The sequence below is a fragment of the Myotis daubentonii genome, chromosome 7 (genome assembly GCF_963259705.1).
Source record: "Myotis daubentonii chromosome 7, mMyoDau2.1, whole genome shotgun sequence".
NCBI classification, from domain to species: domain Eukaryota; kingdom Metazoa; phylum Chordata; class Mammalia; order Chiroptera; family Vespertilionidae; genus Myotis; species Myotis daubentonii.
In genome coordinates this window covers 94,446,355-94,466,096 of record NC_081846.1, presented here as the reverse complement: position 1 = coordinate 94,466,096, position 19,742 = coordinate 94,446,355, and the positions used below count along the sequence as shown (strand labels likewise).

Sequence of the window (19,742 nt, the reverse complement as noted above, 5' to 3'; positions counted from 1 at the left end):
CCCTGTGGACAGAATTCTGTCCAAGTTGTTTTCAGCTTACAAGAATATTTGTGAGGGAATATTTCTGTGGAATTTTTCTTGACCTTTTTTTGACAGTTGGGCTTTTATTGGCCAAGTTACAGTGCTCAGGTTGCTTGGGGAGACGTACAGAAGGACTGCATGAGCAGGGAAGGGTTAACACGCTGGCCTCTGGGGTGTGTGCTCCTGCACCTTTCAGAGGACGTGACTCCCTGGCCTCCATTCCCGTGGGAAGGCCATACTGTGGACACTGTAGAAAGCACTCTGTTAACAGCTCTGAGCGTTTGTCACGTGAAGGTGACCACTGGATTTTCAGAATTAGAAGAACTAGCTAAATAAGACTATGTGGCACTCTTCAGTAGATCTCCCAGAACTGAAAAGTTTTATAGCAGCGGAGAATCTGATGGTATTTGAATTTACTTCCAGAATTTATTGTGCACTTTTTAGTAAGTTTTATTCTATCATGTACTAAAATATTTTATAAATGCAAAGCATAATGCTGTCAAGATTTAATTGACATATAGAAATATTGATGGAATGAATATTTGAAATAGGGTATTTCACATCTCAGAAGTTGGCCTGATGAGATCTTTGCTCATGTTTGTCACATACTGAAATACTTTCTTCACTTTGACCAGGCGAATTATTTAAACCAATTGTTTTAATTGGTTTAATTTACTGGAATTGCTGTCAGGTATTAACAGCATGAGTTGTTTGGGGATGAAACATACAAAAAACAAATATAGAAATTACTGGTGTTATTGTTATAGCTATAGTGGTGTCCTGCAGTGAGAGCTGCTCTTTCATGCCAGCTAGTTTGGAGTGTGAATACAATTTTGCTATTGATTTTTGAAACTGTGCTATTTTCATAGAAGGTGTGTGTGTTTGTCAGCAGACCTGATCCAAGGTCATTGGACAGTGTGGGAAACCAGAATTTAGACTTGGCTAGATAAAAATACTGAATATGAGGACTAGGGACAAGCTTGGGGTCCAGAGCAAGGAGATTAAAAGCATCAGAGCAGCAGGTTTGTATTAAGATAGAAGCTGCCAGAACCAAATGAGTCCACAAGATCCCAGGTGACGGAGCAGGGAATGAGCAGTAGGTAGAGATAGGGGGCATGTGAAAGGAGCAAGCTGGTGTGGACACCTCCCTTGGCAGGAGCCCAGCCCTTTCTGTTCTCCACTCCCCTTTTCACACCCAGCCCTGCCGCCTGCTGTTTTGTGGCTCGAGGAAGCTGTGGCACCGAGAGGAATGGCGCGTCCTGGAAGAGTGGTCTCCCTGTGGCCCGGAGGTCCTCTGTGCGGGGTGTTGTCACTACCTCGTGATTTCTCGCTTTCCATTGACGTTCTTGTTTAGCCTCAAGAAGTCAAGATTTAGCTTTAAATAAAACCTATCAGCAGGTTTAAAATAGGCGTGTTTCCTCTTATTATGGTAAAAGAAGTATCTCCCTGAATTTAAGGACAGTTTTGCTGTGATGTCACTAGCTATACATTTACTGCAAGTGGCTTTGGGGAAACGTAATGTTTTTCTCTTGTCACATTATAATACAATTGCTATTCACAAAGCACAAGCTGTGGTTTCACACTCCCTCTTTAAAAACATCTTTTCAGGAAGGACAGAGCACAGGCCCCCCACCCCTGATCCCAGGCCTAGGGCAGCAGGGAGCACAAGGCCGCATCCCCCCTCTTAACCCTGGACAAGGACCTGGCCCTAACAAAGGTAAGTATCTGCTGGCGGGGTAGGAGGTTGTATTTCACCGCCTTTGCGTCAACCTTACTGTTGACAGAAAGAAAAAAACATTTTTTTACAATGCATAGCTTTACTGGTAAGTGTTTGGTAGAATGGTCCCTTGAACCTCTAGGAAAAGCAAGAGCACAGCCACTTCAGGCCACAGTTCTGTCTGATGATGCATTCACCCGTGGCTTTGCTTCGTTAGCCGGAAACCTGCGCAGGCAGCGAGCTCCTCCAGAGCGGCCTGAGGCCTGTCCGCCTCGGGGATGGGATGCTGCTGTGCCTCCAGCGCACGAGCAGCTGAGAGCTGAGCTGGGTCATTTTAGATGTTGTGATGGGATAAAGAATTCCGAGATTTTAAGTGTTTTTAATATCATCCCCTTCTCCCTCCAAATTGTATCAAGTATTGGATTGCTTAGCTGGTTACATTGTTTTGCGCCACTTGAAAAGAATGGGGCAGCGTGCCGACCTGCCACGCCTCAGGTGGCGGATACTGTCGGAGAGCAGAGATGAGGATGCCAGTGTTTAGGCCCGTGATGGCGAACCTTTGAGCTCGGCGTGTCAGCATTTTGAAAACCCTAACTTAACTCTGGTGCCGTGTCACATAGAGACATTTTTTGATCTTTGCAACCATAGTAAAACAAAGACTTTATTTTTGATATTTATTTTATATATTTAAATGCCATTTAACAAAGAAAAATCAACCAAAAAAATGAGTTCGCGTGTCACCTCTGACACGTGTCATAGGTTCGCCAGCACTGGCTTAGTTAGATGTGGAGCTATTTGGAAATTAGGTGTTACCTTAGGAGTTGAAAGAGCACATGCTGGGAGCCAGAGTCCTGTTCCCAAAGGGGTAAGCTCTTCCCCTGCGCCCGCAGGAAGAGCTGGAGCAGGGCTGTAGAGGCTGCAGGCTGCTGGGGAGTTGGGGGGAGGGCAGGGAGGGAGTGGGGGGAAGTAGGAGGTGCAGTGGTACATTCAGTGGGAGGACAAACCAGAGAGCCTGTGTTCTGTGCAGGCGGCTGGTCAAAGAACTTCCCTCCTGTTCCTCTTTTTTTTTTTTAAATTGGCTAAGCCCACAGCACCCTGTGGTTCATGTTAGGGTTCTTGTGGTTTTATCAGATGAAGATAAGTCCTTGTCAGCATTTCCAGCCCTAGCACTTGGGGAATTTAAAGCTTGATTGAATGTATATGAGATATTAGAGGTAGGGATAAAGGAAGGAATACAAGAATTAGATGCTTATTTAATCCCATCCTATGGAGGGGTGGCCCACAGGGAAAGTAAGAGAAAGCAAGCATGAAGGACCGTCTTTGAATTTGGGGGCTGTAAGAAAGAAGAGTCTTTTATCCACGAGGTACAGCCGTCAGCAAGCTGAGCGCCTCCTCTTCCCCTCTCCCCCGCTCTGTGTCTGTCTCCGCCTGTTTCCCTCCTTGTTCTTCCCCTCTTCTCTTTCTTTCCTCTTCTCTTTTCTCTTTCCTCCTTCCTCCCCTCTTTTTCCTCCCAGGGACAAAAGGGAGAAGGGAGAGCCGAAAAAGGGGCCCTGCCGTCCCCTACTGGACTAACCCGCGCTGCTGCCCCATCCCCGGGGGCCACGTCCCTTCTAACTGGTAGTGGTGGGTTTCTTTCCCTGGACAAACAGGGGACTTGTAGACAGAAAGAGTCATGGGAAGATTAGTCTTCATAGGTAAGTCCAAGTGGAATATGCTCAGCTCCTCAGGTCAGAGGTCACACCCAGTTCCAGCAGCACAATGTCAGAGCGAAGACGTACGTCAGGGATATGAGAGGTGGGGGCTGTCTTCCATGAGGAGACAGGTCTGGGGCATTTGCAAGCTGCACCAAGAGGCGGGTCGGAAGGGCTTTCCTGAGCATGATGGAGAGGGCTGGTTTCATGGAGGGAAGGAGAGAATTCTTCAGGTGCTGCGTTTTTATATGGAAACTTCCATGTTTGAATGGTGAGGAGGGATTGAAATGGACAGAAATGTAAGAGGAAGGACATCGGAAGGGTAGGAATTACGGCTGGCTATGATTCCTGGAAACAAAACTCAGCTCGGCTTTATTGCCAGGGTGCAGAATGAAAAGAATTTTATTTAAGCCCGTATTTGTTTAGCGGCAGGAGTGTCCCTTTGCTCTCCACTTCTCAGAAATGTGATTTCATTGTATGTTGACCAAAATAAGTGCTCGTTTAAAATGGCCACAGCCGTTCAGGAAAACACCCCCCAGGGGTGGGCAGTGAGCTCAGTTCACCATCAGAAATTCACTGGTCTTTTTCCATCTTTATTCAGTAATTTAAATATATTACATGTTCAGATATTTCAAAAAATTTTTGGTGGGTTTCCAAATATTATTTGCAAAGAATGGTGGCAATATTATAGAGGAGGGCTGTCATTCCTAGAGAGGCAGAAAGAGTGTTCGCTTGAACCCGAACCGGAGCCTGCGTAGAGCGTAGAGCGAGGCTGCGTGGCCCGGGCACTCAGAAGAGAAGCGCCTCCCTGTGCCTTCCAAAAGAGAGTGTCCAGAGCCAAAGTGTGAGTGACAGGCCACGTGAAACGAGCGAGGGGTTAAAGGAGTGACATCGGAGGTGGCGGCAGGGGCCCAGTGCCCTGTGATGGGCTCTGCAGGCCTTACCAGTGCAGCGTGGGCTCTGCTTGGCTGCCTGGCCTGCACGGGAAGAGGGGCAGGGAGGGGAGCTCAGGCTATTCCTGTGAGGCTGTCTTATGTTTCCTACTTAATCGCTATCTTGGAAGGTGGGTGTTGCTAATGCCATTTGAGATGAGTAATTTGCTTTAGGTCGAGTGGCTTAACTAGCAGGTGATGAAGTTGAAATCTGTACAAAACCCTAGTTCCTCTCATTATATGATGCCTTGGAGATGGTGGCCTCCTTAGTGTGCTGAGAGCCAAGGAGGGGAGACTCTGAATGACAGAGTCTGGAAGACCTGATCAAAGCAGCTTTGTTTCCCCTAGGTGACTCCCGGGGCCCTCCGAACCACCACATGGGCCCGCTGTCCGAGAGGCGGCACGAGCCGAGCAGCGGCCCCGAGCACGGCGCCGACAGGGGGCCGTTCCGGGGCGGCCAGGACTGCAGGGGTCCCCCTGATCGACGCGGCCCTCACCCCGACTTTCCTGACGACTTCAGCAGGCCAGATGACTTCCACCCTGACAAGCGCTTTGGCCACCGATTACGTGATTTTGAGGGGCGAGGAGGACCTTTACCACAAGAAGAGAAGTGGAGGCGAGGGGGGCCCGGGCCTCCCTTTCCTCCTGATCACAGGGAGTTCAGCGAGGGGGATGGCCGGGGCGCAGCCCGGGGCCCGCCAGGGGCATGGGAAGGCCGCAGACCTGGAGATGAGCGATTCCCCCGGGACCCCGAGGACCCACGTTTTCGAGGGCGCAGAGAAGAAAGGTGGGGTCTGTTTCTTCTTCCCTGGAGCTTTTTGCCTGTTTTCCCCACAAAGTCTCTTTTTCACTTGTAGCCTATACTCTCCACGTTTTGCATTTAGACTTTAAAAAAAATTATGCTTTTTAACCTTTATGTGGTTCTTTTGTCTTTACAATGTGGAAATCATTTTTTCTTTGCATCTTTTTGGTTGTTTTAAAGTAATGGGAAGATCTGCATACTACAAAGTTTCTTGGAACGGATTAGAAATTTCCAGGTTCTGTGGATTAGAAGGATGAAAGACGAGACAGATATTTAGATGAAGAATAAAGGAATTGTTCAATAGATAGTTCTTGTGAAATTGCCTAAAGATCCTAACAAAATCAAATCAGTGCTGTTAAAATAGGTCAAAGTCAGTCTTGAATGAGCACTCAGCTTGCTTAGGGTAAAAAAACCACAAGAGCCTGGCCAGTGTGGTTCAGTGGTTGAGCATTGGCCTGTGAACCAGAAAGTCACAGTTCCCAACCAGGGCACATGCCTGGGTTGCGGGCTCGATCCCCAATGGGAGGCGTGCAGGAGGCAGCCAGTCAATGATTCTCTCTCATCATTGATGTTTCTATCTATCTCTTCTTTTCCCTTCCTCTGTGGAATCAGTATTTTTTTTAAAAAAGTAACACAGGAAATATGGAGGGGGGAAAAAGAAAAATAAAAAAATAAGAAATATGGAGAAAAAAACTAGAATTAGTGAAATTTCAAGAGAGACTCAGAATAGTCAATGAAGATACTTACTGTGTGCTATTTAGCCTTGTTGCTACAGTGAATTGTCAGACAGGTGTCACTGTAAACACTTTACAGATACGGGGCCACACTGAGAAGCAGCAGTTTCTTGACCTTTGGAGGCCCTGCAGGGCCCATGCTGTGCAGCACTCCTGCCTGCTCCCCCTCAGTCTTCTGCTCATCTCTCTTCCCATCACAGTTCTCACTAGTGTTGCTAGGAGGTGACTGAGTCAAGGGTTGGCAATCCCCATCCTCACAGGAGGTGTTAGAAAAGGTTGGCTGATAAAAGGGCTGCAGAGGGTGAAATAGTGGGTTAAGGAAAGCAGCTATTGGAAGGGAGTTTTGGGGGGGAAAAAAGATTTAAGGGCTCCCAGTTTTTGTGTGTGTGTGTGTTTTTTTTTATTTTTATATATTTTATTTTTTTACAGAGAGGAAGGGAGAGGGATAGAGAGTTAGAAACATTGATGAGGGAGAAACATCCATCAGTTGCCTCCTGCACACTCCCTACTGGGGATGTGCCCACAACCAAGGTAAATGCCCTTGACCGGAATCGAACCCGGGGCCCTTGAGCCTGCAGGCCGACGCTCTATTCACTGAGCCAAACCGGTTAGGGCAGGGCTCCCAGTTTTCATAAGGGCCTTTCTTTATGATAGCCAGGTATTCACTCTGAAGTGGCTTTTTGTCTCTGCAGGCGCCTCATTTCCAGTGGCTTTGGCAGCAACAGGACTTTGATTTCTTGAATCTCTGCATCTTGCACAGTTTCAGATTTACTAAGCCTTAGTTTGTGCTGTGTTTCGTCTAAACTATGGTGCTGCTTACAGCTTCGTGCTGCTCTTTGGAGATGCCCACCAGGCTTTTGGTCCTGCTGTGCTTGCTGCTCCCTCTGCCTGGGACTCGGTTCCCAAACGGTGTGGCTCACTTCAGGTGGGCCTCTCCTCCTGCTACACCCAGGCCTCTACTCTGCTTTCTATTGCTTCACAGCACCTAGCACTGTGTGACACTAGTGCTGGGTCCATTTCTTCCTCTCTTGCATCCTGCGGAGCTCCCGGAGGGCACGGCTCTGCGCGCCCACCACGGAGGCCTCAGCACCGGGAGCAGCATTAGTGTCGCAGTAATGTGATGAAATGAACCTGTTCGATGAGGAAGGAGAGGCATTTGAGAGAGGTCAGTTAGTTAGGAGCTCAGGCTGCTGAGACCAAATACCATCCTGCTCGGCATAAGCAACAGGAGTCTCTCTTCTCCCAGTTCTGGAGGCTGAAAGTCCCAGATCAGGACCCAGCAGGGTGGTCTCTGGTGAGACTTCTCTTCCTGGCTTGCAGACGGCCACCCTCTCCCTGTCTGCAGCTGGAGGAGAGTGAGCGAGCTCTCTCTGGTGCCTCTTCTTAGAAGGCCACTGAGCCCACCATGAGGGCCCCATCAGTAAACTCTAATGACCTCAAAGGCCCATCTCCTAATATCATCACATTTAGGTCTTCAACATAAGAATTTTTATTTTTTATTTTTTTTTGGTGGCGGGCGGGGAGGGGGTGTGTGTTACAGAAACATCTTAACAGGAGCTGTTTTCTGATTAGGGCATCTTAGATTCTCTCTGTTTTCTTGTAACGAGGGCAGTTGCATGATGGTTCCTGGGTGAGAGTCCTGCTGCATTTGGGGGTTACCCCTGTGCTTCTCGGGGCAGTAGTGCTGTCTGCTTTTCCTCTTCCTGCTCCGCCCCTCTCCTGGCCAGTTCCACCCTTACCTTTTGCTGTTATTTCAGCCACTGTGCTGGTCCTCCCCCTGTGTGTGCAGGAACATGACTCAGACGTGACCTCAGGCCAGGCTCATCCCTGGAAGCTAAAGCCATTGGGGACAAGATTGTGGGGAGCCAGAACCGGTTTGGCTCAGTGGATAGAGCGTCGGCTTGCAGACTGAAAGGTCCCAGGTTCGATTCCGGTCAAGGGCATGTACCTTGGTTGCGGGCACATCCCCAGTAGGGGGCATGCAGGAGGCAGCTGATCGATGTTTCTCTCTCATCGATGTTTCTGGCTCTCTATCCCTCTCCCTTCCTCTCTGTAAAAAATCAATAAAATGTATTTAAAAAAAAAAAAAGATTGTGGGGACAGGGGTACCTGTAGAGGAGATTGCCTTTGTGTAGTGAGGTGCAGGCCCTCCCACCTGTACATCATAATCCATGAAACAAACAGACGCCACTTAGAAAGTGTAAGGATGTTTAACCGGAATCTAATCATGAGGAAACAATCAGAAAAGTTCACATTGTGGGACATTCTATAAAACACCTGGGTGACCTTTCAACAAGTCAAGATCACAAAAGATAAACTAGGGAGGTGGACAGTTGTGGATTAAAGTAGAACACAGAAACATGACTACGAGTGACAGTCAGTGATTATGACTGAAATTCATATTTTAAAACAACTGTGAAGGACATTTTGAGGACAAATGGAGACAGTTGAATGAGACTATAGAATAAACAATATTCCATGTTAGAGTAGTAACAGTATGTTATAGGAGAAACGGTGTTTTTAGAAGGAACATACTGTAGTATTCAGGGATGATGCACATGCCAGCAGCTGGTTTTAGAATGGTTTAGAACATGAATCTGGAAACAGGTGGATAAAGAGAAGCTAAAGCTCGTGTGTGCAACCGTAAGAACTGATTAATCTACGTGATGGATATATGGGCTTGTTCTAGTTTTTCAACTTAACTGCAAATTGGAAAATTTTCAAAGTAAAATGGAGCAAAAGATAATAGGATGGAGACTCAAGGAAAAGCAGAAGGCCTGGCCTGAAGGAAGTCCCGGCAGGTGGCTCCTGCGGACCAGCCCATGCCCTTGCCGCCTTCTGACCCTTCTCGCTGCCTGGGGCCTCCTGGCTCACGCGTCCTTCCCGCTTGCAGGCCCCTGTTCTGCTGCCCCCCAGCTTCAGCAACACTCCCGCTGACTGACTCCCAGTCCAGAATCCTGAGGGAGGGAAACTGTCCTCTAGCCGGGGCACCAGCCTGCCCTTGAGCCGATGCCTGCTGTCCCGTCTGCTGTGGAGCAGGGCCGTGGGTGACAGTAATAGCCACCCCTGTGTAGAGACTGGAGTGGGGGCCAAGGCAGAGGCCCCCAAGTAGTCTGTCACAGTTGGCAGGCATGGGCCCACACTCTTCTTTTTTTCCTGATTCTAAGTGTGAAATATTCATTACAAAAATTTCAATGATAATGAGAAGTATTGGGAGCAGGGGTCAAGAGCCTGGGCTGCGGGGCGAGACTGGCTGAGTTCAAACCTGAGTGCTCACGTGTGTCCCTGAGTCCATGGCTTAGCCTCTGTGCCTCAGTGTGCTCATGGGCAGAATGGAGTCAGTCATAACGCCAGCTTCATGGGGTGGTTTTGAGGGTGGAATGAAATGAATAATGTGAAGCGGTTGGCATGATAGAAGCACTTAAAAATGCTCGCTGCTATTATTATTCCTCAAAGCCCAAAAATATCAAAATAATTCTACATTCTGACGTTTACTTCCTGCCTGTTTTTGCCTGTAATATTGGGATTGTAAAATGTGTACTTTTAAAAATGCACAATTTTACTTTTTCTCCCATTTAACTTTGCATCCTGTCTTCTTATATCATATTAGAGGCCTGGTGCACGAAATTTGTGCATGGGAGAGGGGTGTCCCTCAGTCCAGCCTGCACCCTCTCCCGTCTGGGACCTCTTGGGGATGTAGTCGGATTGCCCTCCCCTGCCGGCCTGATCTCGCCCCCAACTGCCCTCCCCTGCTGGCCATTTTGTGAGGGCAGCCATCTTGTGATGACATTGCGTGAGGGCATCGCACCACCTAGGCTTTTATTATATCGGATGCTTTCTTGGAATGTGAACGCAGAGCTGTAAGGTCCATATTGATGAGGTGACCGTCTGCTGCTTCCTCACAGTTTCAGAAGAGGAGCCCCCCCGAGACACGAAGGCCGGGCTCCCCCCCGAGGAAGGGATGGCTTTCCTGGTCCTGATGACTTCGGTCCAGAGGAGAGCTTTGATGCTTCTGAGGAAGCCGCCCGTGGAAGAGACCTCCGGGGCAGAGGTCGGGGTGCCCCACGAGGTATGTGCGGAGGACACTGGCTCCGTGAAGGGCAGGGCTGTGGAGGTCAGAGTTGGGAACACACCTGACACAGCACGTGAGTGTGGTGTTTTGTTCTTTGTGTAGGAGGAAGGAAGGGTTTGCTTCCCACTCCTGATGAATTCCCTCGCTTTGAAGGAGGTCGGAAACCAGACTCCTGGGATGGAAGTCGAGAGCCAGGTAAGGCAGGGGACCTCCCGGGGCTGTGGTGACTCCAGGCAGCAGTTCCCAGACCCTGGGGCCTGAGACCCTCCAGGCCCACCAGGTTCTCTCTCTTCCAACTGGCATCACCAGCGGAGGCTGGACTGTTGTCACGCCTCCAGCCAGCAGCCTCACTGGCGAGGAGAGATGGAGTGCAGAGACGGCTGGAGGCCTGGCTTGCTTCCCGTGAGCCGGGCATTTCTGCAGGGATTGGCCTGGATAGAAAACAGCAGCACTCTTTTCACTTCATTGTTTTGTTTTTGGAAAAGGTAGTTAAGCGAATTAAAGTTTTCTCCATCTTAACGGCTAATATGGCAAATATTGTTAGCTATAACTCTCATGAATGAGATCTCTTTGGGGTCCCCAGAAATTTTTAAGGTGGTAAAGAGATCCTCAGACTTAAAAGTTTGAGATCCACTTTTCTGGACCTTACCTGCCTCTTAATTTAGGGGGTAGGTTGATTTCTGATCTTGACCTTTTATATGTGCTCATGGTATGTTCCTTGCATGAGTGAATGTTGGTTCTCACATTGCTACTAATTCTTCACAGTATAATTTCTGTCTGCTGTTGGTCATATTGTAATATAATGGGATTGTCAGATTCTTAGCCTTGTCCATCTGCGTTTCTGTTTCAGGGCCAGGTCATGAACATTTCCGTGATGCTCCCCGCCCGGACCATCCCCCTCACGACGGTCATTCCCCAGCTAGCAGAGAGCGTTCTTCTTCTCTCCAAGGCATGGACATGGCATCCCTGCCACCTCGAAAGCGCCCCTGGCATGATGGGCCAGGGACCTCTGAGCATAGAGAAATGGAACCCCCCGGGGGTCCTTCTGAAGATCGAGGAGGCAAAGGTAAGTGGAGGCCAGTTTCCAGTTCTGGGAGCTGTGGATGCCACAGCCTGCCCAAAAGGCTGCGGGACCTCTGGGGGCCTCATCTCCAGGCAGCCCTCCTAGGGAATGCCTGTTCCAGGGCACTGTGCTACCCTCCAGGGCTTAGGCTGCGGGAAGCCACATGTTCCCAAAGGTGGTGCAGATGCAGTTTGCTTAGGCTCACCCCTCAGGCAGTCGGCGCTCTCACTCAGGATTGCAAGTTTGCCTTCTGCACAGGCCTCCTCCCCTTGCTTGCAAGAATCTCTGCTTTGCCCTGGCGGGTGTGGCTCAGTTGGTTGGGCATCATCCTGTGCACCAAGAGGTCATGGTTCGATTCCCAGTCAGGGCACATGCCTGGGGAGTGTGCAGGAGGCAGCTGATCGATGTTTTGCTCTCACATGGATGTTTCTGTCCCTCTCCCTTCCTTCCTCTCTCTCTCTCAAAATTCTTAAAAAAAAAAAAAAAAAGAACTATTGCTTTGTTCAAGTTCAGCTCTTTGTCAGGGTGCCCAGCACTGTCGCTGTTGGTGGTGCCTTTTGCACTGACGCCTGCTCGGAACCCTGGAGGTCTCCGTTGTGCGTGGCGGGGGGAGTGGTCCTCTCCCAGGCTCCAGGGTTTCACTGGTGTGCCCAGTCACAAAGACTTTGGGCAACATGGCCTGGGAGGGGTTGTTTTCAAGTGGGGGCATTAAGATTATTTCTACAACTTTTGGATCTTTATTATTATATATTTTTTTATTATTATTACTAGAGGCCCGGTGCACAAAAATTTGTGCATTCGGGGAGGGAGGGGGGGGTCCCTCAGCCTGGCCTGTGCCCTCTCCCAATCTGGGACCCCTCGGGAGATAACGACCTGCTGGCTTAGACCTGCTGCCGGGTGGCAGAGGGCAGGCCCAATCCCTAGGTGCAGCCCCTGGTCGGGCTCAGAGCAGGGCCATTTGGGGAGTTGGGGCAACGCCCCATGTCATGCACAGAGCAGGGAGGATCAGGAGGTTGCGATGCCACCCTCAGTCACGCTCAGGGTAGGGCCGATTGGGGGGTTGGGGCACCGCCCCCTGTCACACTCAAGGCAGGGTCGATGGGGAGGTTGCGGCGCAACCCCCTGTCATGCACAGAGCAGGGCCAATCAGGGGGTTGGGGCGCTGGCCCCTGTCACTCACAGAGCAGAGCCCATCAGAGGGGTTGGGGCGCCGCCACTCTCACACTCAGGGCAGGGCCGAAGGGGAGGTTATGGCTCTACCCCGTCACACACAGAGCAGGACCCGTTGGGGGGGGCGGGGGGGGGAGGGGGTTGGGGCACCACACCCTGTCACACACAGAGCAGGGCCGATCAGGGGGTTGGGGCACTGCACCCTGTCACACACAGAGCCGCAGAGCAATCAGGGGGTTGGGGAGCTCCCCCCTATCAGGCACAGAGCAGGGCTGATCAGGGGGTTGGGGCGCCTTCCCCTGTCCCGAACAGAGCAGGGCAGATAGGGAGGTTGTGGCCCCGCCCCCTGTCGCACACAGAGCCGCAGGGCGATCAGGGGGTTCAGGGGGTTTGGGCACTGCCCCCTGTCACACTGATGCTGGTGCTGGGAGGCCTCGCGGCTCCGCTGATCCCCTTGCACTGGGTGTGTGTGTGTGTGGGGAGTGTCCCTCAGCCCAGCCTGCCCCCTCTCACATACTGGGAGCCCTCAGGCGTTGACCCCCATCACCCTCCAATCGCAGGATCGGCCCCTTGCCCAGGCCTGATGCCTCTGGCCTAGGCGTTCGGCCCGGGCAGCGGGGACCCGCAGCTGCAGCGGCCCCACGATCGTGGGCTTCGCTTTAGGCCCAGGCAAGGGACCCCTAGCTCCTGGGACTGCCAGCTTCGACTGTGCCCAGCTCCCATCACTGGCTCCACCCCTACTTCCTGCTATCACTGGCCAGGGCGGAAAAGGCGCCTGATTCTCCGATCATGGCTGGGGAGCAGAAAACGTCCCTCAGCCCCTCACCCAGACTGGCCAGGCACCCCAGTGGGGACCCCCACCCTAAAGGGGGTGTGGCCAGCCTGAAAACAGCCCCCCAGCTCTTAGCTCCCCCCTGGGTTTCCGATCACTGTCAGTGGCAGGGGGCTCCTTCCTGCTTTCCCTTTGGCCTCCCTGCATTGTGCCTACATATGCAAATTAACCGCCATCTCAGTTGGCAGTTAATTTGCATATAGCCCTGATTAGCCAATGAAAAGGGTAGCTCGTACGCCAATTACCATTTTTCTCTTTTATTAGTGTTGATTATTTTTAAAGTATGTGTTTATTGATTTCAGAGAGGGAGGGAGAGGGAGAGGGAGAGGGAGATAGAAACATCAATCATGTGAACTGACCGGGAATCGAACTGTGACCTCCTGGTTCATAGGTCAATGCTCAACCACTGAGCCACTCAGTTGGGCTGGATCTGTGTTTTTGATGCAGCACTAACGTTTAGCCAGGGCAGGAGCCACCAAATGCTAACGACAGGTCTGGTCTCAGGTTAGACGGGGCTGTGGTACAGGGTGTGGTGTGGAGGCTGCTGGAAAGACCACCATGTGCTCCAACTTGTGCTCCACGCCCCAGGTAACCTGCCTCCCTGACAGAGTTCTGGCTTTTGTTCTTGACGGTTGTTTGGTCCTTCTCCTAGCAAACCCCTCAGAATGTGCCTCCTGCCACCAGATCTCCCGTCTCGGCACACATTTTGCTACTGGTCGGTATGGGCACTCAGGACACCGTTTAGGGCCTTGGTTGAGGCCACGTGCCTAGTGTGAAAATTATATCCCAGCTGACACCTGCTTTGCCCTTGCACCTTCTGTGGGTCTCTAGGCTGCACTTTGTAAGAAAAGAAGCTAAAAATATTCCTTTGGCTAACTTTCCTAACCTCTTTGTCTTATCTGGACTCAGTGGCATTCAAAAATTTAAGGCAAAAGGAGTTGTCAATATTCTTCTGATAATGCATTTTGGGAGAGGTTGCCAAATCCTATCATCTCATGAGAAAAAAAAATTTAAATCAGAATTTGAATGATACCGAAGTTTGTGTGTCCAAGACTAGAACAAATAAAACTATCCCTGGGAGAAATCATTCTAAAAGCTAGTATTTTTCTTTCTACGCTTTTGTTTTTCAAGAAATATTTTATTTCACTATTTAAAAGGAAATCAAAAGTGCCACATGGCTGTGGCCTAACCCTAGTGAACACGTGTTCTAGGTTAGCATTTGTAAGTGCCTTCACTGCAGGTGCTTCCTGAGCTCAGTCAGGGCTGTGCAGACTCGCCCTCAGAATAGTCCTGTGGCACAGGAGGGTGACGACACTGCCTTGCAGAGCGTGTCTAGCTGATGTGCAGGGCCGTGGCCCCCAGCCAGGCTGGGCATGAGACAGCGGTCAAGAAGAGAGTAGAGGCACAACCCTTAGTGCACTGAATGCTCCTCCTTAGAACTGTTTTAAAGAAAGACCCACAAGTATTGTACTGTCATCACAGAGTAAAAGTTTGTACCAGGAGTTATCGGTAGTTTCTGATATTAAAAAGTCACATGTCAAATCAATGTTTCCTTGTAGGCCGAGGGGGCCCAGGACCTTCCCAAAGAGTGCCAAAATCTGGGCGTTCCAGCTCCTTGGATGGAGATCACCATGATGGATACCACAGAGATGAACCTTTTGGGGGCCCTCCAGGCAGTGGTACTCCTTCCAGAGGGGTCCGGAGTGGCAGTAACTGGAGTAGAGGGAGTAACATGAACTCTGGTCCACCACGGCGAGGAGCTTCAAGGGGTGGTGGAAGGGGCCGGTAGAAGTTGGGGTGGAGTCCCCCGCGGCCTCTCTGGACAGTATTTAAAAACTCCTTGTGGACTTACCAAGAGAAACGACAGGAAGCCTGCACCTGGTAGCCCTCAACTCTCCTGGGGCGGCGGAGTCCCCGGAGCCCCCGAGGTCTTCAGGGTGAGGAGCCTGCTGCTGGCCCCGGAGCAGCTGCCTGTCTGTCCTGTCCACCTCACTGCCCAGCTCCTGCATTCTTTTGTGAAGATAAAAGCTGGAATTTTTTTTTAAGTGTCGCGAGACAAGGAGCACCTCCTCAAAATTAAGTTCATGTTCAATTGGAAATTTGTTTCTATATGTACAGTTTGTCAGAGAAAAAACATTAAGTTGTTTTTGTATGAATACAGAATGTGATTTATGCAAGAATTAACAGAAAAGAACTAGTTGTGATGTGCTTGCCTTAAGGAAACCCTGAGTTTCCATGCATCCGGTCTGTGGAGGGTGTACAGTTAGTGCTTATCCTTGTAAGCACACTTGATGGAACCGCTATAAGTCTCTCAATTAATTTCACCTGTGAACTTTGTTTTTAAACAAATTCTCATCCAGCCATTCTGTATTTTTGTAATAGAGTGAGAAATACCTTAAAACTATAACATAGGTTGAAGTAGATTCAAAGCCTTGGTTAAACATCTTCTGGCAGATGGAGAATTATACTATGAAAATACTCTCATTATCCAAGTAGGGGGGCTCTCCCTTGGGTACATCTCCTAGTAATAACCTTAGACTCGAACTGCCTTGTTTCTGACTAGAGGAACTTGATGGAAGCCAGAAATTAACTACATGTATCCTTTTGATGACTGTACATCATTTCACAAATTGTTTAAGTTGGAAAGAATGGACCAAAATGTCTAAAACAACTTTGTAAAACTTCAATAATTGCTTTCTCTTCCATACCAGCGTTTATAAGGCCGAGTATAGTCCTAACTTAAAGCCAGGAAGTTATTGTCTACAACAAATTCCTTTAGTTTTAAATGTTACATTTGGCCCCATTTGGAATGGATGCCAAAAGTTCAGTTTGAAAGGGCTCCATAATACTTTCTTTACTGGCCCTTATTTTGTTTTTATAAGAGGAAAGTTTCTATTGGAGTTTGGCATTGGAGACAAGTCTGCTGGGCAAACTTAGTGGTGCTGGAAGTCTTAGTAGCTGCTTAGAAACTCCCCTTTCTAAGGGATAGTTTAACAGCATATGCAAAAAATTGTAAAAGCTGTAACTTTGGCAGAGTGAGAAAATGGCCGTCACCCATTCAGGGTATCAAATCTCTGAAGTGTAAGTGGATAATTTTCTCTCATTTATCAGCACCTCACTGCAAACATGACTGGGTGGCTCAGACTGCTTTAGGTTGTGGATATTCTTTATTTGCCCTCCACTGGTCAGTATCAATTCTGAGAAGCAGAAGAGGGATTCTGTCTTTTTCTGAGAATATGGTAAGAAACTTTGTAACATTTTAGGCTTTAACTTTAAAACACAGTAAGCAGAATAGGAGATCACATTTAAGAAAAGTTTTTATTGAGTTCAGAGAGAGGAAGGAAGGAGAGAGGGATAGAAACATCAATGACGAGAATCATAGATCTGCTGCCTCCTGCATACCCGCCACTGGGGATCAAACCCGCAACCAGGGCAGTGTGCCCTGATCAGGAGTCAAACCTTGACCTAGTTCATGGGTTGGTGCTCAACCACCTGAGTCACACCGGCCAGGCCAGATCAAGTTTTGAGTGTGAATTCAATTAGAAAAAAGTGAAATCTCTACACTATATATTTATGAAATACTTAGGAGATACATATTTACATTTTAAAGCATCACTATTGAGATACATGGTGGTTTGACTTTTATAAAAGCTAGATTTTCAGTGTTGAATTCTTGAGAAAATGTTGGGAAAGCAATATTTACAAATAACATCATAAAAATGTGCTAATTATAAAATCTCAGTTGTGAAAATTCTAGAGAAATTTAGAATTAGAGATTTAACTGGCAGGTAGCACAAGATTTTCCAGTTAAAAAAATAAATCACTCCCTGGAAACTGCATTTGCTTTTACAAACACCCTCTTGGTTTTTCCACTTGAGGCAGGTAACCCTGTTTACCGGTCCAGGAAGAGGCATCATCTTAACAGAACACTGGGAAGGGGTGCTGGGAGCGGCCTGAGAGCCGCCCGTGGGTGCCTCACTAGTCACTTCCGGTGCCAGGAGCATTCCCAGGGCCTAGGAATATGGAGGTTGAGGTCCAGCAGAGGCCGTGCTCGCCTGCCGCCTGCCACACCTGTTCAGGAAACAGGAACCCAGCCCCAGGGAACAACTTGCCATCTGCATCCCCTACACCTTCGGGCACAGCCACCACAGGCTCTCCGACAGCCGCCGACGTCGAGGTCCAGGGAAGTGATCTGAAGGGAGGCTCTTCAAGTAACTGATGCCAACCGAGAACCGCCGAAATGCTTTTAAAGTCCTACATTCATTTCACATTCTAGTTGACACGTAGTGGCAAAACATGGCGTTTATGGGCTCATCAGAATACTCGGCCCGTACTTTCTGGCAATAAATTCAGGTGTGCAATCAAGTCATAGAAAACGTGCTGAACCTAAAAGGAAACTCAATGAGATATGAAAAGCATCGTACATTGCATTAGGATTGGCCTACAGTTCGCTTCAAAAGCAGACAAAATAAGATTATATTTGACCGGTTTCCATCCAACATGGGATGTGGAATTCTCAGTTCCGTCAGCGGCCTCCCCGAGCACCAGCCTGCGGACCGCGGACCGCGGGGCAGAACCTGCCCACGTAGGGCCGACTCCCCGGCAGGGCGCAGCCGCCAGGGACGCTCCGATCAGCGTCTAAAGCGTCTCCCGACCAAACCGTGGCCTCCTGGCGCCGCCACCGCGCGCGCCGGCCGGGCAGCAGCACAGATCGTTAGGTCCATGGCTTTCCTCAAACCTCATAAAGCACATTCACAACTTCAATAAAAGAAAAACAAACGACGGCGTGAACCCTCGTAAGTACTTAAAAGTGTTCGGTGGCTGAGTTTACTGTTCAAACATCCCTTCATGGATCCGCTCACACTGAAGAATGAGGGTCAAGCTATGGCAGCTACACGGCATCCGCCACCGGTTCCGAGGCCGGCGGGGCCTGGGGGCGTTTCCCCGCCGAGGCCGCAGGACCGCGCTCGGCGCAAAGGCGGTTCGCAGGCGTCTCCGGCGCGTCCGCTCGGCTCCACGTCCTGTTCGCGGGCACCAGCCCGCGGCGGGCAGCGGCGGAGGGTCCTCCCGACCCGCTGGCGGCCGTCTCAGCGCGGCCAGCCCACAGCCTGGCGGGCGGGCGGGCGGCCCGCTCTCCGACGGCGACGCCGGCTCCTACACGGGCAGCGCCTGGGCGAGGCGGGCGCCCGGGCCCCACCGCCCGAGCGCCAGGCGGAGCGCGGGGCCGGCGCCTCGCGGGAGCAGCGCCAGCAGCGCGGCCAGCAGCGCGGCCACCTGCGCGCCGGCGCCCAGCGCCGTGAGCCACGAACTGCGTAAGCCCAGCGCCGCGTACAGCGTGACGCCCAGCGCCGCCCCGTAGAGCAGCGCGGGCCGCGACGGCACCTCCTCGCCGCGCAGCAGACGCCCGCACGCCGCGCCGCCCCGCAGGAGCGCGCCTCCCGCCAGCGCCAGCGCCGAGCCCAGCGACCAGAGCAGCGCGAACTTGCGGGCGCGCAGCAGCAGCGCGGGCGCGTAGAGCGCGGCCAGGCCGAAGCAGAGCGCGGCCAGCAGCAGGCACGCGCCGGCCGCCGCCAGCCGCTGCGCGCGCGTTACGCTCGGCAGGCACGCCGGGCCCGCCTCCGGCTCCTCCGGGCTCCGCGCCCACGCCCAGCGCAGGCCCGCGGGGCCCCGCCACGCCCCCGCCGCGGGTTCCTCCGCTGTTCCCGCGGCGAGCAGCGGCTCGGCGGCCGCCCCGCCGGCTCTCCCCTGCGCCAGGTACTCCTGCAGCTCGCGGTGGACACCCGCCATCTCGGGCCCACGGCCGGCCCTCGTCGGAGGCTGACGGAAGCGGCTCTCCCTCCGCCTGCAGTCGGTCGGCGGCGGCGACGGGGCGGGGCCTGCGGCTGCGCGGAAAGGGACGGGCCGCTCCGCTGCGGCTCCGCCCCCGGCAGGCACCCTCGCCGGCGCCCTCCGGGGAGCCCGTCCTGTCCGCGTTGGCCGTCGGTTACCAGTCGGTTACCGGCAGGTGGTGTGGCTACGAAAGGGTAGTGAGCGCTCGTGGCGGGGCTGTTGGTGTCCTACGTCTCAGGATAAGTGTGCAGGTCGCAGTGACGTTGGACGGTGTGTGAGTTGGCGCACGTGTGGCCGCACAGAGACTGCTGTGCGTTTTGACCTCGCATGCCAGGATCCCGGGTGCGCTGTGCCGTGCGGCTTTACGGGACGTTACGGTTGAGGAAGTTGAAATAGACGGGGCTCACTGTATTTCTAAAACTGCATGCTCATCTGCAGGGACCTTAAACCTTTAAGAAGTTGAGACATGCACGACCGAAAGCTCAAACTGTGAAGCTGCGGGCGAGTCCCTGAGAGTTCGGGGTGAGATGTATTTATGGGCAAGCCCAGCCAGAGGCCACGCAGTAAATTCATTGGCTCGAGGAAGTGGAAAGAGTCTTTTTTTAAATATATAATATATATTTTATTGATTCAGAGAGGAAAGGAGAGGGAGAAAGAGAGAGGAACATCAGTGATGAGAGGGAATTGCCTCCTGCACGCCCCACACTGGGGATCAATCCTGACGGGAATCCGACTGGGACTTCCTGGTTCATAGGTTCTACCACTGAGCCACGCTGGCTGGGCAAGGTTCTTGACCAATGTTTATTGGTAGGAAATAAGTTTCAGCTCTGAATCAGACATGGGAAATCACTTTCTAATTCTTACGTTCTGTTTTCCTGA

At 51.2% G+C, this 19,742-nt stretch overlaps 2 protein-coding genes across 6 annotated transcripts in view; one reads left to right on the top strand and one right to left on the bottom strand.

The window, feature by feature from the left end:
* WDR33 (WD repeat domain 33) overlaps positions 1 to 16,176 on the top strand; it is a 117,092-nt gene extending 100,916 nt beyond the window's left edge. For 3 of the 5 annotated variants that reach the window (XM_059704794.1, XM_059704793.1, XM_059704797.1), the window contains 6 exons: positions 1,630 to 1,738; positions 4,710 to 5,148; positions 9,803 to 9,966; positions 10,072 to 10,164; positions 10,820 to 11,035; positions 14,594 to 16,176. In XM_059704794.1, the coding sequence (XP_059560777.1) occupies positions 1,630 to 1,738; positions 4,710 to 5,148; positions 9,803 to 9,966; positions 10,072 to 10,164; positions 10,820 to 11,035; positions 14,594 to 14,823 (1,251 nt within the window). In that variant the 3' untranslated portion in view covers positions 14,824 to 16,176. The remainder of the gene's footprint in view (positions 1 to 1,629; positions 1,739 to 4,709; positions 5,149 to 9,802; positions 9,967 to 10,071; positions 10,165 to 10,819; positions 11,036 to 14,593) is intronic. The other 2 variants (XM_059704795.1, XM_059704796.1) reach the window with 2 other exon arrangements.
* A 1,444-nt stretch (positions 16,177 to 17,620) lies between these two features.
* SFT2D3 (SFT2 domain containing 3) lies at positions 17,621 to 19,004 on the bottom strand. Its single transcript, XM_059704805.1, has one exon. It carries the CDS (start codon positions 18,819 to 18,821, stop codon positions 18,189 to 18,191), a length of 633 nt encoding a protein of 210 aa, XP_059560788.1. The 5' UTR covers positions 18,822 to 19,004; the 3' UTR covers positions 17,621 to 18,188.
* Positions 19,005 to 19,742: the final 738 nt, after the last annotated feature.